General features: G+C 45.5%; 2 protein-coding genes across 3 annotated transcripts in view; one reads left to right on the forward strand and one right to left on the reverse strand.

Annotated features, from left to right (window-relative positions):
- The window catches only part of LOC127658195 (autophagy protein 5-like), a 36,999-nt gene extending 23,032 nt beyond the window's left edge, over positions 1 to 13,967 (reverse strand). Inside the window, exons 1-5 of one of the 2 annotated variants that reach the window (XM_052147344.1) lie at positions 13,901 to 13,967; positions 12,792 to 12,945; positions 11,393 to 11,520; positions 1,609 to 1,687; positions 1,366 to 1,528 (exon numbers count right to left, since the gene is read on the reverse strand). In XM_052147344.1, the coding sequence (XP_052003304.1) occupies positions 1,366 to 1,528; positions 1,609 to 1,687; positions 11,393 to 11,520; positions 12,792 to 12,945; positions 13,901 to 13,908 (532 nt within the window). In that variant the 5' untranslated portion in view covers positions 13,909 to 13,967. Of the gene's footprint in view, positions 1 to 1,365; positions 1,529 to 1,608; positions 1,688 to 11,392; positions 11,521 to 12,791; positions 12,946 to 13,700; positions 13,878 to 13,900 lie in introns of those variants that run through there. The other variant, XM_052147345.1, reaches the window with a different exon arrangement.
- Positions 13,968 to 16,700: 2,733 nt separating this feature from the next.
- Positions 16,701 to 26,402, forward strand: LOC127658131 (mediator of RNA polymerase II transcription subunit 18). Its single transcript, XM_052147245.1, has 2 exons — positions 16,701 to 17,012; positions 24,393 to 26,402. Exons 1-2 carry the CDS (start codon positions 16,940 to 16,942, stop codon positions 24,944 to 24,946), a joined length of 627 nt encoding a protein of 208 aa, XP_052003205.1. The 5' UTR covers positions 16,701 to 16,939; the 3' UTR covers positions 24,947 to 26,402.
- The last annotated feature ends 1,139 nt before the right edge of the window (positions 26,403 to 27,541 follow it).

Here is a 27,541-nt window from a genome sequence, read left to right on the forward strand (position 1 = left end):
TAGGTTTAACGTAAAGATTCGGGGGTAAGATAAGAACATTATTGTTTTGAACACTGATTGTTTATGTACTCAATCAATAATGTCAATGTTTTAATTTTTAACTAAACAAATCTTACATAGTGCAGCTTTTAAACATATTTTGTGCCTTATCTCAAGAATCAGTGATGTAACAAAAAACGATATATATACACACACACACACACACACACACACACACACACAGACACACAGGATACTGTATATGTAATAAATCATATGCAATTTCAAGACAACATATAAAAAGCTTAAATGTGGTCAAAATGGTAAAAACTAATAATAGTAAAAATGTCAATTTTTTTATAATGTGGCAAGTTATATACAGGGGACCTGTTATTATACAGGTCCCCTGAATAATTACTAACATTAGCTGAAAGAACAATTTATTTTATATGCAAGCAAAATTGACAATTTATTTGAAACATACCCAAACAAATCTGAATCAGATCGAATTGGATCAAAATCGGAATCAAATCGAGAGTGTGTATAAGAAACTAATCGAATCAGGAACTCTGTATCAATACCCAGCTCTATTTAAAGCTAGAATCTAGAGTCGAGATAATGCATATAAAGCAATGGTTCTCAAAGGTATGATCTGACAGGGACTGAACAACATGGGGAAAAAAACACTGCTGAATGCATAATAAAAATGCAATTAATCAAATGATTGTGCATATTTAGGATAGCATAATAAATAGGCTTATCAACTTCTAGGGAAGGAGAAAACACTTGCCAGATATTCAGTTAATGACAAACAAATTTTCATGTATTTGAACAATATTTGGTCCAGTGTTTGTTCCATGTGTGTAAATCACACCTTTTCATATTTTATTTAGTTTTTTGCTGTCTAGGATTTTTTTATTTTCTTGTTTCCTCTGTCGTATTATTAGTTTCGCATTTTGTTGGGCTAATGCAGTTCATGGCAATTATAATACACTTCAATGTTTGATTTTAAGGACATTTCTATTTAAACAATATTGGACTAAAAAAAATAGTAGAGAGAAGAGAGTGCCACAAAAGTGTGTATAAAGTTAAGGTCAAGGGTTCAAATTAGTCCAAAAAAGCCAAATAACCATAGCACTCTTATAACATTACAAAGACTTTGTTATCATATGGCTGTATACAAAATGTTAAAATGAACTTAAATGCATCTTTTGTAATACACTTTTTGTAAAAGCCTTTTTAATGTACACAGCACATACTGGTACAGTGTTGGCCCACCACTTGATGTCTAAAGTTAAACCTGAAGCAAAAGCGTTGGAGAACCGTAGGTATAAAGAATGCAGGTGAAGGGTCAATCACACAAGGGAACATGAAGGCAGTTCTTACCATTTTGCAGGCCCATCCACAGCTGCTTATGGTCTTTCTTCTGCATGTCGTTGATGACCTGACTTTTGTGTTTGAGGGCATCTGCCTCTTTAATGCACGACATGAAATGTGCTTCTATCACAGAGTTTGACAGGCAGTGAAGTAAGTCTTGTTCTGGAAAGTTCTACAAAACAAAGTCAATTACAACTGTGACACATTAATAAGTGCATGATGAATGATAAATAAGTCAAGTGGGCTAGACACCTTAAAGTGCACAGTGACATTCCAGGGGAGAGTTGAGTTTGAAGCATGGAGGTCAAACAACACGCCAATAGGGTAGTGCCTATAAAACAATGAAGATAACTGTTGCAACACATGTATAGTTCATACAGTGATCCACTGAACAGTTGATGTTTTTCAGGGTTGGCATAGCTGAAATAGACAGTTATCCAGGCAAATGCAAGTTCTCATCTGCTGTACAAGTCTTGATCTCTCCTGCCACCTTGTGGTTAATGCAAACTTAGAACTGCACACTATCCTCAACAGACACACAGCTGTCAGGATTGGAGTGTGTAATAAATTACATCTAATTAAAGGTGCTGTTAATGATGTTTGGAATAGCATGCATAAAATGTCCCAACTAACTAATCTAAATTATAACACCCGTCTCTGTGACAGACCAACAAGAAGTCTCTTGAGAGGACAAGGAGGGATTTTGTTTCAAGTGTTTGTGTGTGTGTGTGTGTGTGTGTGTGTGTGTGTGTGTGTGTGTGTGTGTGTGTGTGTGTGTGTGTGTGTGTGTGTGTGTGTGTATAAAAATCATACTTGTACCACAAATTAACCATGGTGTTAATATAGAAAAGGTGTCATTTTTTAATTCATTATAAATGTTATATATATATTATAATATATTACATACAGTATGTATTTTTATTTTATATCATTTTTATTACCACAGTTTTGGTTTTCCTGTATTATTACTATGGTTTTACTACAAATATCATGGCTTAAATATTTTTACTTAAGTAGCATGAAAAAGAATGTGACCCCTTTGGAATACTATATATACTTTGTCTTCAAATCTGGTTTGAACTTCATCTAAGTTGCTTTGCATAAAGCTGAAAAAGGGTTTACAAGTTATCTTTAAGAGCTTAGGTATTCATCTTTCCATTTAGACAAATTGTCTATAAATAGAGATAATTTAGTACTTCTCCCAAGAAGTGGCCGTCCAGCCGAGATGACTCAAAAGGGACACAGCAGAATGCTCAATGAGGTAAAAAGAACCCTAGAGTGACAGCTAAAGAATTTAAGGAATCAATGGAACTGCTCAACATCTCTGTTCATGAGTCTACTATATGGAAGATGTTTAACATTAAACAGGCATGGTGAACGTGGCAGCACACCATGAAGGAAGTCCCTGCTTTCTGACAAAAACATTGCTGCATGCCGGAAGCTTGCCACGTTGACCACCTGGATACTCCACAATCCTATTGGGAAAATGTTTTGTGGACTAATAAAACTAAGGTTGAATTTTTTGGAAAGAACATGCAGCACTATGTGTGGCGTAAAAAGGATACATAATGTCAGGGTGGCTGAAAACTGAAGTAAAATGTTTGGTTACACGTATGTAACCTCCGTTCCCCGAGGGAGGGAACGACACGTTGTGTCGGAGAAGCGACACTAGGGGTCTCTCTTGAGCGCCGATATCCACCTCTGATCTATGAAAAAAGGCCAATGAGAGTTGGCAGCCGGTATTTGCATGTCCCGCCCCCGGACATACGGGTATTTAAGCGGCGCAAATACGGGAGTTCATTCAGGATTTTTCTGAGGAGCCGGAAATTTTTCTGAGGAGCCGGTTCAGCGACATGGCGGAGGAAAGACACAACGTGTCGTTCCCTCCCTCGGGGAACGGCGGTTACATACGTAACCAAACGTTCCCCTTCTGTCGCTCTCTCCACGTTGTGTCGGAGAAGCGACACTAGGGGACCCAATCCAATCTTGCCATGCGCTGAACCGTGTACGTGAACCGCCGATACAGAGGCGGGCAGGGATTTCATCCAGTACCGCGCATCGTCTGTACCTGGCTGCATGTACCCTTCCCCAATGCCCCATAAGAACATCGGAATTCTTCTAGTTACCCTGGGAGGGGAACAAGGCAATGTTTGCCAACATGGGAACGAGCCAGCCTGGCTGGGCCTCTTTTCTCTCGATGTTTCTCGCATAGAGCAATCACGGCCAGGGCCCTTACATGCATATAGGGAAGGGGGTCTTACCCAGACCCTGCGGAGACCACACCTGCCCTTTTTCTTGGGGAGGAAAAGTGGTAGACACGTCACACGGCCGTCTTAGGGCTCGTGTGGAAAGTATGGTGCGGTGGTAGATCCAGCCTCGAAAGGGGGGAGTTGCTACAGCACGGCGACCGGGGCAGCTGTAACTGCCTAAGGGAGACACGGGGGTCCGCTCGTAAGGGGACAGAACCGTGGAATTACACACAGGGGGAGTCCGAGCAGGAGGCCTTACCTGTGGAGCACCTATACCAGTACAGGGTAGCCATCAGGGTACCCGCAGTGGCTTGGGTCAGCGAGTTCCTCCGCTGAACCGCGGACCCGGAGGGCTGGGGAGAAATCGACCAGGGTCCCGACTCGGAGTGGGGCGCCCTGGGAAGAAGGCGCACTACTTTACCTTGACGTCAGGAAAAGGGCGCTGGGCGCAAGCGATCCACCCGGCCGGTCGGTCTACGTGTTACCGAGTTCTACGGGCTCGGACCTGAGAAAACACGAGACGCAACGACTCAATGCGGAGGTTGTAAAACCTCGTGAAGGTGTTGGGTGTTGCCCAACCCGCGGCTCTACAGATGTCTGCTAGGGAGGTGCCCTTGGCCAGTGCCCACGAGGACGCAACACCCCTTGTTGAGTGAGCTCGGACCCGCAAGGGTAGGGGCACGGCCTGGGTGTGATAAGCCAGTGTGATGGCGTCGACAACCCAGTGGGCGAGCCTCTGTTTGGAGACGGCATTCCCTTTCTGCCGTCCCCCAAAACAGACAAAGAGCTGCTCAGAGCGTCTAGTGCTCTGTGTGCGGTCCAGGTAAATGCGCAGGGCGCGCACTGAACATAGCAACGAAAGGGCTGGGTCTGCCTCCTCCTGGGGCAGCGCTTGCAGGTTCACTACCTGATCTCGGAAGGGTGTGGTAGGAACCTTGGGCACATAGCCCGGTCGCGGTCTTAGGATCACAGACGTATCTGCCGGACCGAACTCCAGGCAAGTGTCGCTGACAGAGAACGCTTGCAGGTCCCCGACCCTCTTGATAGAGGCGAGCACGATCAGCAGGGCCGTCTTAAGAGAGAGGGCCCTGAGTCCAATTGATTAAAGTGGCTCGAAGGGGGGTCTCTGGAGTCCTGCCAAGACTACCGAGAGACCCCAGGAGGGAACTAGGCCTGGCCGGGAGGGATTCAACCTCCGGGCGCCTCTCAGGAACCTGAGGATCAGGTCGTGCTTACCCAAAGACTTCCGTCTACAGGATTGTGGTGGGCGGCAATGGCGGCAACATACACCTTGAGGGAGGACGGGGACAGCCTCCTGTCCAGCCTCTCCTGTAGGAACAGGAGCACTGACTTGATCGCGCATCTCTGCGGGTCTTCAGTTCGGGAAGAACACCAATCTGCGAACAAGCGCCTATTTAGGGCGTAAAGGTGCCTGGTAGAGGGGGCTCTGGCTTGGTTGATTGTATTCACAACGGTCGCCGGTAAGCCGGCTAGCTCTTCCGCATCCCCTCCAGGGACCAGACGTGGAGGTTCCAGAGGTCTGGGCGCGGGTGCCAGAGCGTGCCCCGTCCCTGAGAGAGGAGGTCCTTTCTCAGGGGAATTTGCCAGGGAGGAGCTGTCGCGAGAAGTCTGAGTTCCGAGAACCAAGTCCGAGTGGGCCAGTAGGGGGCCACCAGAGTGACTTGCTCCTCGTCCTCCCTGACCTTGCACAGCACCGGTGCAAGAAGGCTCACTGGGGGAAATGCGTACTTGCGCAGCCCCGAGGGCCAGCTGTGTGCCAGCGCGTCTGTCCGGAGGGGAGCCTCTGTTGGGGCGTACCAGAGAGGACAGTGGGAGGTTTCCTGGGAGGCAAACAGGTCTACCTGGGCCTTGCTAAACCGTTCCCAAATCAGCTGGACCGACTGGGGGTGAAGCCTCCACTCCCCGCCGGGCAGGCGTTGTCGTGGTAGCGCATCCGCTACGACGTTGAGCTTGCCGGGATGTGAGTGGCACGCAGCGACTTGAGACGGCGGGCGAGTTGTGACATGTGGCGGGAGCGTACGCCGCCTTGGCGATTTATGTACGCCACCACCGTGGTGCTGTCCGATCTCACGAGGACGTGTTTGTCCTGAACTAACGGGAGGAACTTCCTGAGAGCAAGAAGGACGGTCAGCAACTCCAGGCAGTTGATGTGCCAACGCAGTGGGGCCCCTTTCCAATGGCCCGCTGCTGCGTGCCCGCTGCACACGGCACCCCACCCGGACCGGGAGGCGTCGGTTGTGACCAGAACGCGTCGGGACACCTGCTGCAGGGGCACTCCTGCCCGTAAAAAGCAGAGGTCTGTCCAGGGTCGGAGTGTTTTGAGGCAGGCGGGGGTGATCCTAACCCGATGCGTGCCGTGGTGCCATGCTTGTCTCGGGACTCGAGTCTGGAGCCAGTGCTGGAGTGGTCTCATATGCATCAACCCCAGCGGCGCGACCGCCGCGGAGGACGCCATATGCCCCAGGAGCCTCTGGAAAAGTTTTAGCGGGACCACTGTGCCTGGCTTGAAGGAAGCGAGGCAGTCCAGCACCGACTGAGCACGCTCGCTTGTGAGACGTGCTGTCATTGAGACTGAGTCTAACTCCAACCCAAGAAAAGAGATGCTCTGAACCGGAGTGAGCTTGCTCTTTTCCCAGTTGACCTGAAGCCCCAAGCGGCTGAGGTGCCGGAGCACCTGGTCTCTGTGTGCGCATAGAAACTCTCGAGAGTGTGCTAGGATGAGCCAGTCGTCGAGGTAGTTGAGAATGCGGATGCCGGCTACTCGTAGCGGGGCAAGGGCCGCCTCTGCGACCTTCGTGAAGACGTGAGGGGACAGAGACAGGCCGAAGGGGAGGACTTTGTACTGAAACGCCTGGCCGTCGCACACGGACCGTCAGAAGGGTCGTTGTCGTGGCAGAATTGAGACGTGGAAGTACGCGTCCTTCAGGTCTACCGCTGCGAACCAATCTAGATGCTGAACACCAGCCAGAATACTCGTGAGCATCTTGAACGGGAGTTTTAACAAGGCCCGATTGAAAACTCGCAGGTCCAGGATTGGTCGTAAGCCGCCGCCTTTCTTGGGTACAATGAAGTAAGGGCTGTAGAAACCCTTCCTCATTTCGGTTGGAGGGACGGGCTCTACCTCGCCCTTGGCTAAGAGGGTCGCGATTTCCGTGCGCAGGGAACTGGCATGCTCGCCGTATACTGCGGAAAAGCGGACGCCCCTGACGGGGGGCGGGAGCCGGGCAAACTGAATTGCGTAACCGAGTCGAATGGTCCGGTGCAGCCAGCGTGATGCGTTGGGAAGCGGAAGCCACGCTTCCCAGCTCTGCACTAGGGGCAACAAAGGGACGAGTATTTTGGACATACCCAGCGGGGCCTCGCAGCGGGGCGGAACAGGTAATGCAGCGTCGGGCGGTTTCGTTGCGGCCTGAGGCTGAGGTGCTGAGAATAGACTCAAAGCACTTACCTTGCTCCGCGCGCCCGGCAGGGGGCGGGTTCATGACTGAGGAGGAGGTCTGATGTTGGCGTCCTCTGGACTCGTCTGAACCGGTCGGCCGGGGGACAGTCGTGGGCAGGCGGAAGGCGGGATCGCCGCGTCCGGTGTACCGGGACTGTCGTAATCTGAAAGCACATTGCCGTGAGAATGGCATTTGCGGGCCAGGTGACCCAGAGGCAAATGAAATAGCTCTTTTATTGAGAATGTGGGTACCACAGTCCCCGTCAGGGGGTGTGGCAAATGAAAAAACAAAGGATTCTCCACCCGGCCCTCCACCGGGGGACGGAGCGGTCTTACCACCTCCGGAGCTAACGTCTTCGGCTCTGGGTCGACTGTCTCAGGAACGCTTGGGAGCCTTTCGGGTCCTAGAGGGGGTTCGTGAGACAGGGGGCGTATGCCGCCTGCGGGGTGCTCGACGCTGGGGCTGAGAGCTGGGCCCAGGTTGGGGCGGAGCAGGAGCTGGTTTCTTCGCCGCAGGGGGACGCCCTCGGCGAGCAGACGGGGCAGGGCCCATAGCAGCAGGTGTGTGGCGGGGCATGATGTGAGAGATGGCCTCCGTCTGCTTCTTCAACGCGGAGAACTGTTGGGCGAAGTCCTCGACGGTGTCGCCGAAAAGGCCAATCTGGGAGACAGGTGCGTCCAGGAAGCGGTTCTTGTCAGCCTCACGCATCTCGACCAGATTGAGCCAGAGATGGCGTTCCTGGACCACTAGGGTGGCCATCGCCTGTCCGAGTGCCTGCGCTGTGGCCTTCATCGCTCTCAGGGCGAGGTCGGTCGCTGAGTGCAGTTCCTGCAGCACATCAGGATCAGGTCCACCCCCGTGCATGCTTCTGAGTGCTTTGGCCTGGTGGACTTGCAGGAGGGCCGTCACATGCAGGGCGGAGGCAGCGCGTCCAGCCGCACCGTAGGCCTTCGCGTTGAGCGAGGATGTTGTCCTACAGGGCTTGGATGGGAGTACGGGGCGGCCACGCCAGGAGGTAGGGCTACTGGGGCATAGATGGTACGCAATTGCCCTATCAACCTGGGGGCTCTCCACGTAGACGTCAGCTCGTCATGCACCTCCGGGAAAAACGGGACCGGGGGGATGCGAGGCCGCGAATGGCGCGCTGTCCCCAGGAACCAGTCATATAACCGTGAAGGCTGTGGGGAGGATGGAGGGTTCCAATCAAACCCCACGCTCACGGCGGCCCGGGAAAGCATGTCAGACATCTGAGCGTCGGCCTCAGCCTGGGCCTGCTGGCCCGAAGGCGACAGTCCAGGGGAGTCCTCGGCATCAGACATCACACTCTCCGATGCGGCGGCAAGCTCATCTGTTTCGGGCTCGGGAGGATAGACAACCAGGCCGTGAGGCGAGCCGCTATCACCGTGAGCGTAGACGGGGACCAGCGAGCGTGTCGGGGAACGGGAGGTTCGTGGGGGGCTACCCGGCGAAACTGCACCCGCTGCCGCCCCCAAATCGCCCCCAGCGCCAACCGCATCGTCCTCAATCCCGTGGGAAGAAGGAGCAATGCGGGGTGCAGCTGGGGTGGCTTGCTCTCTGTTGAAAGCAAGCCGCAACCGCAACGTGGTCATGATCATGTTCTCGCAGTGAGAACATGAGCCATCCACAAACGCCGCCTCGGTGTGATCGCGGCCCAAACACACGAGACAGTGCCTGTGGCCGTCTGAAGCGGAGAGCACTCTACCGCATCCAGGAACAACACAGGGGCGGAAGGGCATCTTGAAAAAGACGCGTCCTGAAAAGGACGTTCAACGCCGCTGTGTTTTGCTCTTTTAGAGAAATTACTCTTTTAATAGGAATTTACTCTTTTAAATACACAATGTGTGTGTGTGTCTGCGCTGTCGAAGTGCTCAGGGGCAACAATGCACGCCGTGCAATGTGAAGGAGAAAGCCGCTGTTGTGCGCCGTCAAGATCCAACAGCATGCAGATCGTCAGAGGAAACAGGAACGTTTAAAGTGGTGTGTATTCTCGCAGCAGACTGCAAACAGACCATCGGCTCCGAAGAAATTTTCTGAATGAACTCCCATATTTGCGCCGCTTAAATACCCGTATGTCCGGGGGCGGGACATGCAAATACCGGCTGCCAACTCTCATTGGCCTTTTTTCATAGATCAGAGGTAGATATCGGCGCTCAAGAGAGACCCCTAGTGTCGCTTCTCCGACACAACATGGAGAGAGCGACAGAAGGGGAACCACTGTTAATTTTCGTAATGGATGTATAAAGCTATGGAGATGCAAAACTTTTTTCTGAATATAAAAAAAATCCCTCCTTGTCCTCTAGTGGGATCTGTGGCAGTAGACTCTTTAAATGGCAAAAGAAAAAATGGGAGTGGCCCACACTTTCTAAGCCAATCAGAAACTTGTGTGTTTGGGTCTATTGGGTTCTGGAAAATGAATGTGGTCAAATTCAGATGTTTGTCTAATTGAAAGCTAAATTCACTTACAGCACTTTTATTATAAGCATATGAATGCATCAATTGTATTGATGGATTACTGTATCAGATGTATTGATTGTATAATAAATAGAGATGCACCGATCGACCGGCCAGGGACCGGAATTAGCCGATTTTCCGCATGCTCGCCCGGATCGGTGACCGGCCGGTCAGCCTCACGTCTTTCCGATCCCAAGCCGGTCCGTTTTGTTGCCAGCGGCGCAGGCAATAACGTCACAGCCGCACGTAAACATGTCATTGGCGTGGAAGATCTTCACTGTGAGTGAAGAATACATAAAGTTCGCAATTTGTAATAATTGTAAGGCCAAAGTAAGCCGTGGGGGAACCACCACAATAACTTTCGGATCAACAAACCTAAAACAACATCACCCAGCTGAAAATGCCCATTTTAAAAAAGAAGCTAAAAAGGGAAAGCGGCTAAAGCTAGTCAGAGCTCAGAGCCAGTCACAAGTCAGCAGCCTCTCCTATCATTCCTTGGAATGAGCAGCGAAAAGACCAAAGCAATTATGAGGAAAATTATGGAATTCATGGCCCTGGATGACCAGCTGTTCTCCATAGTTGAGGACAGAGGGTTCAGAAATCTCATAAATTTCCTCGATACAGAGTAGGTGATACTTTTCCTACTTCACGTTGCCCGAGTTGTTTAATCTCGTGTCATGTCACACATGCAGCCTGTTACCTGTCAACATTTGGGTACACAAATCCGAAAGAGGGAAAGGGGGGTGCTGGATGGCAGAGGCAGGCTAAATACATACAAATTGTGCCGTTGTGATTTAATGTGCTGAGTAACGTAATTTTTCCCACCGTGTCCGATATTAAAATCAGTGAGACAAACTTTGCAAAAGGCGTGGGCATTGTTGATATGGCTTCGGGATATGAAATTAAATTCGTCCATCCAGCTGTTGTTAAATTTACATGTATATTTTGTTTTTCCACCGGCGCACCAGCTGAGTCTTCTTCTCCCATCTACCAGTAAAGCTTGATTTAACATCCCGCGTCTACTGCCTGCGCAGATATCAACAGCGCAAATGGGTTTTGGTTGCCAGGTTGAGGTCATAAATGATTTGTAATTTGTATGATGTGTCGATTGTGTGAGTAGGATGCGTTTCATTCAAGATCTGGCAACTGGACCATCTTGGAATAATATATTGATGTGATTATTCATATAACGTGGTTTACAAATTAATACAAATTACGGGAGTTTTTTGGGGAGAAATAACAAAACGGGAGATTCCCGGGAAAAACAGGAGTGTTGACATGTATGGTTTTCAGATCTTTGGAATGGTTTTGTTAGACGAGTAATAAAGAGAAAAAGGTCAATTTATAAAAATAGTGGAAAATGACATCTGTTATATAAAGCAACTCATTTGCAGTTAATTGTTATTTCTACCTCTTTCCAGTCACAGAGCACTTTATTTTGAGAGTTGTTTAAGTGAGAGAAGATCCTGTAACTTAGTGCAGTTTGGGGGAAATTGTAATGTTTAATAATTTATTTTATTATGAAAATAAAATTTTGCATTGAAGTAAGGTAGATTTTGTTTGTATATGCGGTCAACAATAGTTCTTAGAAAGAAAATCGGAAAAAATCAGTATCGGCAGGTCACACTTGTAAAAAATCGGAAATCGGAATTGGCCAAGAAAATTGCAATCGGTGCATCTCTATTAATAAACATATATTTTTAACAATGAAATATTGTAAATAAGGCTTGCATCGCCAGAAGAACCAACAAAAAAACCCTAGAGCAACGTTTTCATGTTTGGATCAAACATGTTGACACACCATATTTTTCACCATACAAAGCATGCAGCAGACATACTATCACCAAAACGCACCATTTAAGAGGCGTTCCTTCATATTCAAACCACATCTCCTCCACGTCTTCTGCCTTCATGACTCTGAGAAAATGTTTCTTGACTTTATCAGTGACCAGCATCAGGTAGCTGACCCGTGGGAGGAGCAGCTGACAGAAGAGAGGAGAACAGGTCAGGTGACATCAAATAAACCATTATACAGAAGAAAGAAAGTGTCCATTGTCTTAATCCTTGTGTGACCTTCCGGACATTTTTGTCTTTTAAATTTTTTTGATCATTTTGGCTGTGTTAATGCCAATGGCATACATTTTGCCAAAGGTGTGTATTTTTGGGGGAATTTTTATGTTTCAACTTCAGTTCCTATAATTCATCTATACACGGTGTACACAAAATAGTCACACTCTGGACATTCAGGACAAAAATGTCCACATTGAAACCTATTAAAACTGCAATTTGAGATCCCAGAGCCATTAAAGCTTACAATCATGAATTCTATAATATTATGTTTTCATTCTGGAGCCCTGTCTTAAATTTTATTTATATAAAATTATATATATAATTTATGATTATGATTTATAAATTAAAATGATAAAAATCATAAAAATGATTTATGATTTATAATTTATGACGATATATATTCCACCAGAAGACGCCATTTTTCTCAAGTTTAGCCTATGGAGCAAATAAATGCTTTTTTCCTATTTTCTGTTTGCTGTATTAAAGAGAACTGCAGGCCAATTGAATACATGATGCAGCTAAAATTGTGTGTGTGTGTGTGTGTGTGTGTGTGTGTGTGTGTGTGTGTGCCGTGTGTGTGTGTGTGTGTGTGTGTGTGAGCGTGTATTTATCACTTTGTGGGGACCAAATGTCCCCATAAGGATAGTAAAACCCGAAATTTTTGACCTTGTGGGGACATTTTGTCGGTCCCCATGAGGAAAACAGCTTATAAATCATACTAAATTATGTTTTTTGAAAATGTAAAAATGCAGAAAGTTTTCTGTGAGGGTTAGGTTTAGGGGTAGGGTTAGGTTTAGGGGATAGAATATAAAGTTTGTACAGTATAAAAACCATTATGTCTATGGAAAGTCCCCATAAAACATGGAAACACTACGTGTGTGTGTGTGTGTGTGTGTGTGTGTGTGTGTGTGTGTGTGTGTGTGTGTGTGTGTGTGTGTGTGTGTAAAACAACAGTGGCATAATGTAAACAAACTGGCATTTAAAGGGTTAAGATCCTGAAAATGAATGAATATTTGGTAGTTATGGTCATGACTGATGTTGATAAAAAATAAAATTGTCATTGAAAGTGGAAAGTAATATTAATATATAAATTATTACGGCAGTTTTTTGAGGTGTACATTTTTGTACTCTAAGGACCTCTGAATAACTTTTTTTTATTATTGACACACAAGGGTTAACTTACATAGTAAGGTTCTGCTTCTCTCTCCGTGATCTCCTCTGGAGACAATGTGAAGCAGGCAGGTATCCTTCCAAACCAAACATCTCGGAGGATATCCTTGTCATCGGCCATGATCTCCTTTCTCCAGGTGACACATATATTGTCTTCAGTTATTGATCTGTTCAGGATACAGTGAGCATTGTGTTAAAAGCACTGAAATCCCATAAGATCAGGATATCAAGATGAATTGGTATAAACTTAAATAAGACATATAATACAACACAAAACAGCAGAGATACACATTTAATCTATATATAAAGGCTTTATTTTTTTTATACTAGGCTATTTGTTTTAATACAGCAAACTCCTGCATTACATTAATGAGAAACTAAGGATTTGTTACTGCCTAAAAATAGGCATATCTAGGTAATATCTACACTAGATGATTTTTTTTTTAACCAACTTCTTACTATTTCACTTACTGTAACAAACAGGAAATGAACTGACATGAACTATAAACACAAATATTAGCAGCAGACGAACTCGTTTCATATCTCTTCAAGAGCTTTATGAAATACAGACACACATTCTAAATAACTGAATGCACCAATAATAGAGTGTTTCTAGAGATCATGAGTATTATATGAATCAACAATAAACGTCAGATTCTCATGAAGTCAAAGATTATCTCTGCTAATAGTCTACTGTCAGCATTTCAACTATTTATGAAAAATAGGATAACACTGACAGACTAAACGAAATACTGAACTCACGGTTACATTATTTGTGGAATATATTCATGTTTATGAAGCTGTAAATAAATATATACATGCATGTTAATATAGCTAGCACTGATAGCACACTATTAGACGCGTACAAACACCCTTAAAGCGATAAAAAAAAAAAAACGCCATGTCCTACAAATCATATCACCTCCTGCGTCTGAACACGAACAACAGCCACAAAGCAGATGAATAAATGACATTTATTAGGCGTCGACAGCGAACATAACAGTTGAGCTCATCTTCACACTAGCGATAACATACAGCAGAGCCCGTCTATAAATTGGAGCCTACAAGCTTAACTTATAATAGCATTACGCGGCGGTGCTAAATAAATTGCTTTGAGCTCACATTGACATTCCACTAATCTTCAATATTTTTTACACTAAACAATACTCTTGGAATGAACTATGTGTGGAGTTTACTAGTTTTTTAAGAGAAAACACCAACAATTTTGCGACAGTCAGTTACTACTTTACGGCGCTTCCCATTCAATTGTATCGTATCCGCAAACTGTGACTTACTGTCGTGACACGCGAGTTAATCGATAAACTCTATCAGATGGTAAAAACGCCGAAGTTGTAAAAGGTATAGAAGATCGCTGATCACAAGGCATCTCAGCGTTGTGATGGCAATAACCTCCAAATGAAAGTCCATTGAATTTTTTTTATTTTTTTTTATTGCATAACAAGAACAATATACAATATACACATACAGAGGATCACATCATATTATTATTATCTATTACATTCATAATAGCATCAAAGAAACAATAGACAGCAAGAAAAAATAAAAAAATAAAAAAAAAATAAACTATACAGGGGAAACATTACAAAAAGGGATTCAAAAATTCTATATATCCGTTTCGCTTTTTTATTTCTTGCATCTTTTAGGGCTTCAATATAATGTTTAAGCTCAATTTTTAATAATATAATGTTAGGTTTATTATTGGTCCATTTCTGTTTGTGAATATGGTATTTTCCACACATAATTATTAAGTTAATCACCAAATTTTGCTCCAAACTCTTATTTTTGTATAACAAAAAAATATCTTTACCAGAAAGACGAATCTTTAATTTTGTGAATTTAAATATCAGATATTCAACATCAGTCCAAAACAATTGGGTAAATACACATTCAAAGAATAAATGTTTTATTGATTCTTCTTCTGTGTTACAAAAGATGCATGTTGTCTCCATGTCTCTAACAAATCTTGAGACTACTTGTCTCACTGGATAAATCAAGTGAATAATCTTATATGTAACTTCTTTAACTTTATTAGTAAGACAGTATTTGCTGGGTAAACTCCAGACCTCTTTCCATTCAATTTGATTATACATTGAGTTCCAAAAAGGTTTGAATTTAGACTAGAGTTAAATTACTTTCTAAACATATGTTTCATCCCGTTAATTTCTTATTTAATTGAATTAATTTTTAATTTTTTAATTTTTTAAAACAGCACCATCACTATTTGAAAAATTATATCAAACACAGTTGAAAGCTATTTGGTTCGTTAAATGAAGTTTAACATTGTCTTTGGGTTTGTTTTTTTTAGTTGCCACAGTATGCAATAGACTGGCATGTCTGAAGGTCAATATTAGATCAAAAATGCTTTCTCTAGAAACTCATCAGTCAGTCATTGTTTTGAGGAATGAAGGCTTGAAATTGCCAAAAAAAAAAAAAAAGGACAGAAAGAGATGTGGAAGGCCAGATGTACAACTAAACAAGAGAATAAGTACGTCAGAGTCTTTAGTTTGAGAAATAGACACCTCACATGTCCTAAGCTGACAGCTTCATTGAATTCTACCCACTCAACACCAGTTTCATGTACAACAGTAAAGAGAAGACTCAGGGGTGCAGGACTTATGCAGCACTGTCAGCAGTGGAGTCATTCAGGTTCCTGGGCACTACCATCTCACAGGACCTGAAGTGGGAGATACACATCGACTCCATCGTGAAAAAGGCCCAGCAGAGGTTGTACTTCCTTTGCCAGCTGAGGAAGTTCAACCTGCCACAGGTGCTGCTGAAACAGTTCTACTCAGCAGTCATTGAGTCTGTCCTCTGCACTTCAATAACTGTCTGGTTTGGTGCAGCTACGAAATCAGACATCAGAAGACTACAAAGGACAGTTCGGTCTGCTGAGAGGATTATTGGTTGCCCCCTGCACCCCCTCAAGAACTATACACATCCAGAGTGAAGAAAAAGGCTGTAAAAATCACTCTGGACCCTACTCACCCTGCCCACTACCTTTTTGAACTGTTGCCTTCTGGCCGGCGCTTCAGAGCTCTGAACACCAGAACCATCAGACACAGAAACAGTTTTTTCCCTCAGGCTATCCATCTAATGAACAAATAAATTGCCCCATTGAGCAATAATTATGTGCAATACACAGTTTAAGTCTATTTATATTATCCAACATATCCATTTCTGCCATTACTTACATTGCTCTGTACATAATATACTGTATTTTTGTTCTTTATATAACAGATTGTAATAGATTTGCACTATGTGTGTGTATGTGGGTACGTATGTACGTATATGTATCTTTTTCTTTTTCTTTTTTTTTTTTCTTTTTTTTAATTACCTATGTCTTGCTGCTGTTTTTGGTATTGTTTGTATTGATGTACACTGGAAGCTCCTGTCACCAAGACAAATTCCTTGTATGTGTAAGCATACTTGGCAATAAAGCTGATTCTGATTCTGATTCTTATGGGAAGAATTGCAAAGAAAATGCCACTTTTGAAACAGAAAGACAAAAAGATGAGAACTCTATGAAGTAATTTAAGAAGTTCTGAACATTTTTTTCAAATTGTAATTTTTCACGTTATTAATGTCCTGACTATTCATTGTGATCAGTTGAATGCCACTTCGGTGAATACAAGTAATAATTTCTTTCCATAAGAGCAAAATCTGTACATTATTCCAACTTTTGGCCGCCATCGTACACACACACACACACACATACACACACACATTTTCATGTCCATTTAGTTTAATCAAATAACATTTACACGAATGTTGAATTTTATATAAATTATTTCCTATGATACAGGTTGAGATGGCAGTAGATGGCGCTATAGTCACACTGCAACCATTCGTGTATGAACAGAAGAAACTCTGCGCATGTGCGCTACCTGCCATGGGCAACTGCGCATGCGCGGTCTACACATAGAGGCGAACGTATTTTACACAAACATAATAGCTGTGTTCATTTGACTTTTGCCTTTTTATGTCAAGTAAATTATGTGGTTTTGCTATTATTCCATTCAGTCTTTGTTATATTGATATACTGTGTTTTGCTGTTAAACTCTCACAGTCTTTACAAGTCTTTTGTTGTTCATGTTGATCAGTTTGTGGTTTAGTTTAGTTTGATCAGAGAGTGATCGGGTGATGGAGGCTCCGCCGGTCACCGTGATGCCCGTCACGGGTGGAACCATCAATATGATGGAGTATCTGCTGCAAGGTAAACGCCATCACTCTACCATTTAAACCTCAACCTGCTTATATATTTATGGAGATTTCGGATTCATAGCTTTGACGTCTCACTCTTAAAAAAATTTATATGCTAAAGTACCATGCTTTATTTTGGGCATGGAACCATGTTTTTTGGACCTGTGCCACAGAATTACCATGGTAATCTTTGATCTACATTTGAGTACCATATAAATACCTTGGTACATGAATAAACGTAATTATTCAGTATCGTTACGGTCATGGAAACCCCGGAAATAAAAGGGAATTTTAAGATTTGCAGGCCAGTAAAAGTCATAGTAATATAGCAGCTGTACTTTTTCTAGGCATCCTCAGCTGTAAAATAATTCATAAGTTAGAAATTGCTGTTTGTAAGTCGTGCAACCTGTATAAAATGATTTTTGTTTTTTGTCCTGTAAAAATTATTGTCCAGTATTCATGAATAATTCTTCTGCAGAACACAAATTATGATTTTTAGGAGAATATTTCAGCTCTGTAGATTCTCACAATACAAGTGAATGTGTGCCAAACTTTTGAATCTCCAAAAAGCACATAAGGGCAGCATAAAAGCAAAACATATGACTCCAGTGGTTTAATCCATGTCTTTAGAAGTGATATGATTGGTGTGGGTGAGAAACTGATCAATATGTACTTTATTACTATAAATTCTCCTCCCTGCCCTGTAGGTGGTGATATGCACGAAGAATGTGAATCACCATAAACGTAAGAACTCTTAAGGAGAGAAGACCACTTAAAAGGGCTGTTTGAAAGTGGAGATTTAGAGTAAAAAAAATGACTTGAATATTGATCCGTTTCTAGGCAATTCCTTTAAGAAAGGCTGATATTAGTGAAAAAAATAAATATTGGTAAGTTTTTACATGACCTTTTAGTTATTATTATTTTTTTTAAAAAACAGTGAAGCAGTTTAATTGTAAGCTATTATTAATATTTGAAAACATTTATGTTTCCACCAAATCAAAGTTAGTGTGGCGTTAGTTTGTTGTCGAGGGTCAAGAAAACCATAAAACCGACAGCTCCCATTTAGACACTCATGATGAGTTCATAAGGCATATTTATGTATTTATTCATTTATGTAGATATTTTGACAGTTAATGACAAGGCAAGAAAATGTCTTTCTTTGTGACTCAAAACATTAGCATATTTGTGTAAAAAATTATTTTTTACATGTCTTTGATGTAAAATGAGTCTTGAAAACTTGTTATTATTCATAGATTTAATCTATTTTAGTAGATTTAAAGGTGCATTCAGTCATTTTTACTCATTAAAAAAGTTTTTCTCCTAAACAAAATGAATAGAAATTTTTAAACAAATTTATACAATTGTGACTGTTCACATGAGACTCTAGTCATTTCATTAACCTTATAAAAGCTGTGTTCTCTTACGAGAGGTTCTCTCGTATTGCGTAAGCTAGCTTACGCTACGGGAAAGATTAATCTTTTCTGAGATATTGAAGCCAAAAAAATTATCCTTAATTTTTGTATCCATTGTCAACGCAGTGCGGCAGCTGCAGACCTTGAGCGGGCTATCTAGCGAGCTCATAGGTTGCTCTGCGGCAACTGCTGCAGCCTATAGACGAGCTTGGGCGAACTCGCATCCAATGAGAGGCGTCCGCGCGCTCACTGCATCAAAGCCCGCCAAAATGGGCGTGACTAGAGTGCATATAAGCGTAGTTCGTAGGCTGGAACCCTGATTTTCATCTCTTCCGCGAAGCTCTTCGCATCACTGAACTGGAAGCCGCGTCGCCGTTCGAGGGGCATCAAGCAAGCCTGGACAGCGTTCGAAGAAGCCGGCCGTCTTCGCCACCTTCAGCCGTACTGCGAGCTACGCCATCCGGCGACGTATCCTTTTTAAAAGCAAGCTAGTTCTTAAGAACTTCACAAAAGAGTACGAGCGTCTTTTTTAAGATGCCTCGCTCCACTCTCATGCTCATCTGCGCTCTCTGCCTGGGACTGGGTCATGCAGAGCTCGCCCTCGCCGAAGGCGGAGGTGGATGCGATCTCTGCGAGGAGCTGCCGATGTCGACCCTGCGGGCTCGACTCGAAGCGCTCAGGACCGAAGCCGCCGCGCCACCTTCCGTTCAGCCGCGCAGTAAAAAGCGCCGCTCTCAAAGGCTGCCGGAAACAATGGTAGAAGCGATTGCCTCGCCGGAGCCCATCCCTCGAGCATCGCCTTCACCCTCCCCGCCCACCCGGGACGCGCAGTTGCCGCCGAGCGGCTGCTCTGCTGCCATCTCGGACGAAGAAGCGGAGGATAAGGGCTGTTCCATCATGGCTTCGGACAGCGAGGAGTGGTAAGACTCACACGCCTCCTCCTCGGCCCAGGAATCCAGCAGGACCCGTGCCGAAGTCGAAGGGGAACTAACACGCCTCCTCACACAGGCCGTCGACCGCTTCGGGCTCGAGTGGTCACCGCCCCTTGAGCAGGCACCCAACAGACTTGACGGCTGCTTTCTACAGAGCCGCCGCTGCAGCACTCCGCTACCGGGCCGCTCCCTTCCTGCCGGAACTCCACGCCGAGCTTTCCAAATTATGGAGCAGCGCCTTTCTCGGCCAGGGTCCGATCCCACGTCTCCACCTCTCTTGCTTCGGTGGACGGCGCCACTGAGAAGGGCTACGCTTCCATCCCTCCGGTCGAGGATGCGGTAGCAGCACACCTTTGCCCGCCCTCCGCGAGATGGCGGTCTAAACCAGTGCTCCCGTCTAAGGCCTGCAGAACAACTTCCGCCTGTGTTGGCCGCGCCTATTCCGCCACCGGCCAAGCTGCATCTGCTCTGCACTCTATGGCCGTCCTACAGATCCTCCAAGCGGACCTTCTGCGGGAGTGGGATGAGGAAAGTAGGCATCCAGAGGCGGTTGCAGACATACGGAGTGCTACGGACCTCGCCCTCCGCACTACCAAAGCTGCAGCCCAAGCTATAGGGAAGTGCATGGCCGCGCTGACTGTGACCGAGAGACATCTGTGGTTAACGCTAGCCGACATGGGAGAAGCAGAGCGCTCTACGTTCCTCAACGCACCGCTCTCTCCATCCGGTCTCTTCGGCTCCGCGGTGAGTGGTATCATTGACCGGTTTTCAGAGGTCCAAAAAGCCACACAAGCCATGAATCTCTTTCTGCCTCGTCGCGCTAGCTCCTCTGCAGGCCGCTCACGTGATCAGCCTCCTGCACGAGCCTCTTCACAGCGCCCAGCTCAACAATCTCAGACTTCTCAGCGTCGACAGGGCGGCCGCCCTCTATCGCGCTCAGACAGCCGCCGCAGACCGCCGCCCCCCCGCGGGCCTCGATTTCAGGTAACGCTGAAACCAGAGCAACCGAAGTCTTCCTAACTTTGTTGAACAAACGACGGCTCAGTCCCGCCGCGGCCGGACCACCGTCAAAGCTTTGCCCCCTGTCAGTCCCCTTCTCTCAGGCTACTACAGTGGTGAATTTAGCAGCCAACAAGCCGGTGACACTGCCCGCTTGCCTGCACTCAAACGCCGTTTCCACGGCGACCCAAATAAATCTTGTAAAGAGCAAACATGTCTTATGTGTAGAAAATGTGCCCACAACCCAGTGTTCGCCGCTACACACAAGCATAACACATCCCGTGCCCCTATCAGAGCACGCTCTCATAAAGCGGTTACGAACCGCTCGAGCGTCAGAGTCAATGAAGGCGCGCGCCCATTCTCTGGCCGCTCTGTCACACGACCAGCCCTATGTGTAGAAAATGTGCCCACAATCCAGTGTTCACTTCTGCACACAAGCACTGCATGTCTCGTGTCCCCACCAGAGCACGCTCACATAAAGTGGTTACGAACCGCTCAAGCGCTAGAGTCAATAAATGCGCCCACGAATACATGCGCGCGCCCATTCTCTGCCCGCTCTGTTACACGGCCAGCAAACATTCCTCTGTGTGTAAGTCCCGTGCCCATGACTATGCTTGCGCATCACGTAACAGATGTGACTCTTTCCCCATTCATTCCAATCGGGAAGTCACTCACAAAACAGCCTGTTCATGCTGTCTGCGAGCAATCATGCATGAACACACTAAACGCACTCACACATTTTGTTCAGCGCTCTGTGTGCGGCAATCAGAGCGAATTGGCCATTCACCCTCTAGCGTTACGCTTCAAAGCGTGGGAAGCTATTCCAGGGATATCCAAGTGGGTGTTAAGCACAATACAACAGGGCTATTTGCTACAGTTCGATCGCCGCCCCCCTCGCTTCAGAGCATGGCTCGAAACCACTGTGAACACGGAAGCAGCGTGCATGCTTCGTTCAGAAATAGCAAGCCTTCTGTGCAAAAGGGCCATAGAGAAAGTGCCACCCTCTCTGAGCTGAGTCGGGGCTTTACAGCCGTTATTTTCTTGTTCCCAAGAAAGACGGCGGCCTCAGACCCATATTAGATCTCAGGGTTTTGAACAAGGTGCTTGCAAAAGACCGTTCAAAATGCTTACAATCAGGAAACTCCTCGCGCATGTGCGCCAGAGGGACTGGTTTATTTCTCTCGATCTGAAAGATGCATACTTTCAGATTCAGATAAATCCCGTCACAGGCCATTCTTGAGATTCAGCCTCGATGGCCAGGTTTATCAATACACCGTCCTCCCGTTCGGCCTGTCCTTAGCACCCCGTAATTTCACGAAGTGCATGGATGCGGCGCTCGCACCCCTGTGGAGTCAGGGTTTGCGAATTTTGAACTATTTGGACGACTGGCTGATTATGGCACAGTCACATATGGAGCTTCTGTCTCACAGAGCAGTTCTCCTCAGCCATCTGAACAGTTTGGGTCTTGCAGTCAATTGGACCAAGAGCTCACTACAGCCCAGTCAGACAATTTCCTTCCTTGGAATAGAACTAGACTCCGTGGCAATGACGGCTCGCTTATCTACACAGTGCGCATCTTTTCAGATGAACAGCCTCACGCCTCTGAAGAAATTCCAGAGAGTGCTAGGTTACATGGCCGCCAGCCCATCAAGGTGACTCAGACCTGTATATCAGCTCTGCAGCCCTGGACAGTGGCCGAATGGTATCAGCGGGGAGTGACAATGGGAGCTGTATCTCGCCGAAAAGTCATCTCGACAGACACGTCCAACACGGGTTGGGGCGCAGTCTGCGAGGGCTCTCCGGTTTTCGGCCTATGGTCAGTTCAGGAAAAGCTCCTTCACATAAATTGTCTGGAAATGATAGCGGTCGAGTACACGCTTGTGCGCTTTCTCCCGGTCATTCAGGGTCACCACGTCCTGGTCCGTTCGGACAACAGATCTGTGGTATCCTACCTAAACCGTCAGGGCGGTGTCAGATCCAGGAACCTCTTCCATCTGACGAAACGCATACTGAGTTGGTCCCAGTGCCACCTGCGCTCGCTGAAGGCGACGCACGTGCCAGGCCACCTGAACGACGGCCCGGACGGACTGTCCAGAGACAATATTCCCCCAGGGGAATGGTCCCTGCACGCTCAAACAGTCCAGACATTATGGCACCTATTCGGCAGAGCAGAGATAGACCTCTTTGCGTCCAAAGAGAACTCTCTCTGCCCAATATTTTTCTCGAAAAGCGAGGACGTGCTGGCCCAGGACTGGCCCAGACGCCCGCTTTACGCCTTCCCTCCCGTCTCGCTATTGCCACAGGTAATGCAGAGGATCAGGGAAACGCGTCACTCAGTGCTCCTCATAGCCCGCGTTGGGAGAATCAGACATGGTTCCCGGAGCTTATGCAGCTGTCACTGACAGCGCCGTGGCCCATCCCAGTGAGAGCAGATCTCCTCTCTCAAGCTCGCGGCACAATCTGGCATCCCCACCCAGAGCGCTGGGCGCTGCATGCGTGGGTGATCAACGACTACCCGTCGCTCTGCCAGAAGGAGTAATAAACACCATCATACACGCTAGAGCCCCTTCCACGAGAAGACTCTATGCGTCAAAATGGTCTGTGTTCTCAAAATGGTGCACCGACAGAGACCTGGACCCACGGACATGTGGGGTGTCGTCGCTGCTCGTATTCCTACAAGAGCTGCTGGATAAGAGCAGAACCCCATCCACGCTCAAAGTGTATGTGGCGGCCGTTGCGGCGTTTGCTGAACCCCTGCACGGTCAGTCATGGGGTAAAAACGAGCTGGTCATCCGCTTCCTCAGGGGAGCTAGAAGGATGAACCCCCCGCGCCCCCCATCGGTTCCTATCTGGGATCTTTCTATAGCTCTCGAAACTATGAAAGCCCCCCCTTTCGAACCACTACAATCCGTGGATTTGAAATACCTTTCACTCAAAACCGTTTTTCTGACTGCCCTGTCATCAGTCAAACGTGTGGGAGACCTTCACGCGCTGTCTGTCAGCGCTGCGTGTCTTGAGTTTGGACCAAGTGACTCCAAGGTCATTTTAAAGCCTAGACACGGCTATGTTCCCAAGGTGATCGGTACTCCTTTCAGAGCACAGGTCATTTCCCTATCGGCGCTGCCAGCACCCGATAGTGAACGCGACGCCAATCTCCTTTGCCGGGTCAGAGCACTGAGATTGTATACTGCGCGCTCCGCCACTTTCAGACGCTCTGAGCAGATTTTTGTTTCGTTCGGAGGGCGCACCAAAGGTCTCGCCGCCTTGAAACAGACACTATCTAGATGGATAGTAGACGCTATTGCTGCTGCATACGCGTCAAAAGACCTGCCATGCCCGTTGGACATTAGGGCTCACTCCACTAGAGGCATGGCATCCTCGTGGGCATGGTCCAGCGGGATTTCCATTCACGACATATGTGTGGCAGCGGGATGGACTTCCCCCTCCACCTTTGTCAGATTTTACAATATGGAAGTGCCCGCTCTGCAGGCAAAACTACTAGCGGTTTAATACGCTACAGCTCCCCTGGTGAGCTGCACTGATGGGTCACATTCCACACAGACCGGCAACGCCGCTCTGTTGTTCCCCTCCCACTATGTGCTTATGTATTACACAATCAATGACCCGCATTCTTGCCGGCCAAATATTATTTCCCCACTCATAAGGGCTCCCCCGGGTCCCCCCTTAATTCCCTGGGGCTCATAGCGTAAACTAGCTTACGCAATACTTGTTCCCTCATCTAGAGAGAACCGAGGTTACGTTAGGTAACCAATACGTTATTCTACATGGGGCAGGGGTGCCCTCATGTGGGCTGCCATTTTAAAATCACATGACCTGCTGAATACTACTTGTTCAATCTCAGTAACTGTCTTGATATTGGACACTTTCACTCTTGACATTTTCATGTGTCATGAGTCTTTTTTCAAAAATGTATGACACCAACATGAATGCAAAGATTATTTTTCAGCCTTACTTTTCAGTAACCCTAAGACATCTGATTGTAACTTTCTGATGTTTACTTTGTTGACTTATGTCCTCTTTCTGTTACAGGCAGTGTACTGGACCAGTCTCTGGAGAGTCTCTTACATCGACTCAGAGGTTTGTGCGATAACATGGAGCCCGAGAGCTTTGCTGATTATGAGCTTGTGTATCTCCTGAAGGGTCAACAGGGAAACCCGTTCCTCCTGCGTGCCCGCCGCTCGTTGCTTCACCCCACCGCACCCTGGCACCTGCGCTACCTGGGCCAGCCTGAGGTGGGCGACAAGAGCCGTCACGCCCTGGTGCGCAACTGCGTGGACGTGGCCGCCTCACACAGCTTGCCGGAATTTCTCAACGAGATGGGCTTCCGCATGGACCACGAGTTCGTGGCCAAGGGTCAGGTGTTCCGCAAGGGCGCCATGAAGGTGGTGGTGAACAAACTGTCCCGCGTACTGGTGCCGGGAAACACTGAGAACACGGAGCCGCTGTCTCTGTCTTATCTGGTTGAGCTGAGCGTGCTGGCGCCTGCGGGACAAGACACTGTCTCTGAAGACATGAGGAGCTTCGCAGAGCAGCTGAAACCTCTGGTGCACCTGGAGAAGATCGACCCCAAGAGACTCATGTAGCTTCAGAGACATGATTTAATTAGAGATTTCGATTTAAGACAGGATGTTTTAGTGTGAAGTTAGACCTCAAATGTAATTCGAAATATTTTTGAGTTTCATTGTTATAAGGCTACTTGCATATTGACGTAGATAATTCAAAACATTACCTTTTATGCCAATTTTCTCTAAATAAATGAAAATCATCCATACTTGAATTGTGTAATTTCTGCGCCACAGAACAGCATTGCAAAAATAATAATTTCAAACAGCCTCCCGAATACGCCCAGCTTCTACAGGGTTTCTCCAAACCATGGTTTGGTTTACTGTTCAATGCCAAAATCACTATTTGATTATTCTACATGTGCAATAGAAGTCTTCAGCCCGAACTGAACTCGACGAGTGCCGACAAACCGTCTGGTTTGGGTCAGTTTTCTCAATTTGTGTTTCATTTGTTGTGCTGATTTTTAAAGGGATATTCCAGGTTCAATACAAGTTAGGCTCAACAGCATTTGTGGCAAAATATTCATGACCAAAAAAAAATTATTTCGACTCAGTCGTCCTTTTCGAGTTTCAGTGAGACACTTACAATGGAAGTGAATGGGGCCAATTTTATACTGTTTAAAGCAGAAATATGAAGCTTATAATTTTAAAAACACTTACATTGTTGAAACTCATGAATTAATTGATCTGTAAAGTTGTTCAAATTGACATTTTTACAATCATTTTAGGGTTTTCTGATATTATCATGACATCGTCATGGCAACCAAGCTGTAAAATTGGTTATAACAAAAGTCTTTCTAGCAAGTCAGTCCACTGTCGGCCTTCTTTGGAATGCACTCTGGAGACTATTTCCAGTCATGCAAGTGCAGCTCAAATCTGCTTGTATGGGGGAACATCGAAATCTCAAAAATTATTGGTGAAGTTTACAATCAAAGAACATATTTTATATCGGTGGAAAATCTGACAAAACTGCTATCATAAATTGTGTGTCTTTAACTCTGATTATGCTAAAAAAAAATTAGCACAATTATCCAGGCTTGTATAGCTAATGTGCATGCGCATTCTCGAGTTGATTGACAGGTTATTGCTGTATCTAAAAGGTGATTGGTTCTTTTACCTGTAAGGCGGGACTTCCTTTCTACATCTGTTGACCATTTGGTGTGAGCTTCTTGGTTGGGCGTTCCAATTTCTCCTGTTCATTTTAATACAAGTGGCCCGTCTCTGCTAAATAGTTTCTGCTATAATTTTACACAGAAAATGTTTGTAAGTGATTTTATAACAAACTTTTGAAACAGTATTTTAATGTTTACAGATTAGCCCCATTGACTTACATTGTAAATGGAACCCAGATTTTTGGTCTTTTTTTAAAGAAAAGGTGGGGCAAGTCAAACTTATTCCTTTATGTTGCAAAGAGGACAGCATTTAACATGATTTCAGGTTTTTCTATGGAGTTAGAATTGTTTCTAATTCATAGACCAATGGAAAAAATTCACAAACATTAAGTGAATTCACTAATAAATAAAAAAATTTTTAAACTCACAAACACAACTCTGTCCAGCATTTATTTGTGGATCGCTTGCTGTGCAATTGTGGATTGCAGCTCACATTTGTGAATTCTGAAACATTTCTTGGGCGAGAGCTGCGGACAATCCACAAATAGGTGGACTCCACCAATCGTCTAATAAAGCCAATCAGATATTGGCCACATTACTCTGACCAATCACGCTTTGTTTTATTATCAGGGTGGGACCAGAGTCACAGAGCTCTCATGGGTATGGAATCAAGTGCTTTCAGACACGCTCCAAGGCTGCTAACATTTAAAGAAACAGACGTCATCAGAGAAATACTGTGACTTAAGTTTTGTATCATTTTCTCAGTTATAAACGCGTCTTGTTAAAATTGCCCATTTGTAGAGTGTTCTGCTTATTAGCTTTATAGCTAACCTGGCTGACTGTATGAGTCTGCTATTTTAATTTTAACTTTTTTTTTTCTTGACTGGAACCCCTAGCTACATAATGGAAAAGGTATGTATGTGTTGTCAAAACCTTTACTCTTAATGTCACATGGCAGATCCAAACAGACACACTACAAGACACTACAAAAGAGTAGTAGTACAGATAGTGCCTTTATAAAACATGAATCATATTAGATGATCTTAGGAGCACAAACCATAAATGAATACGCTATATTACACAGTGTACAAGATCTGCTATGCCAATAATTTGGTTTCAAATTATGTTCATGTATTTAATAAAAGCAGTGGTAAGGTAATATTTATTAGAATTTTGCATTTGAGCAATTTTGTGTGCATGTTTTAGGAGTTTCTGTAATGGGATCCCTTCATAAATACAGCATCATGTTCTGACAGTGATAATTGACTTGAAATTAAAGTGCAATATAAAATTTAAATAAACATAACATTGTCTTTGGGTTGACTTACCTAAAAATGAAAATTCGGTTATGTACATGTACTTACCCTCATGTTTTTTGAAAACGTGTACTATTTAGTTTCTTCTGCAGAATATGAGAATACATTGTAAAATGGAGATGCTGCTAATGAGGCTGAAAGAAAGTGAGGCTGTCAGTCCCTATCATTATTCCTGACATCTCCATTTG

This window comes from Xyrauchen texanus, chromosome 17, assembly GCF_025860055.1.
Source record: "Xyrauchen texanus isolate HMW12.3.18 chromosome 17, RBS_HiC_50CHRs, whole genome shotgun sequence".
In the NCBI taxonomy this organism is placed as follows: Eukaryota; Metazoa; Chordata; class Actinopteri; order Cypriniformes; family Catostomidae; genus Xyrauchen; species Xyrauchen texanus.

Excerpts from the sequence above, each read along its gene's own strand:
- LOC127658131 (XM_052147245.1), top strand. The coding sequence starts at position 16,940 with ATGGAGGCTCCGCCGGTCACCGTGATGCCCGTCACGGGTGGAACCATC. Across the intron at positions 17,013-24,392 it reads GATGGAGTATCTGCTGCAAG|GCAGTGTACTGGACCAGTCT; the intron begins GTAAACGCCATC and ends TTTCTGTTACAG.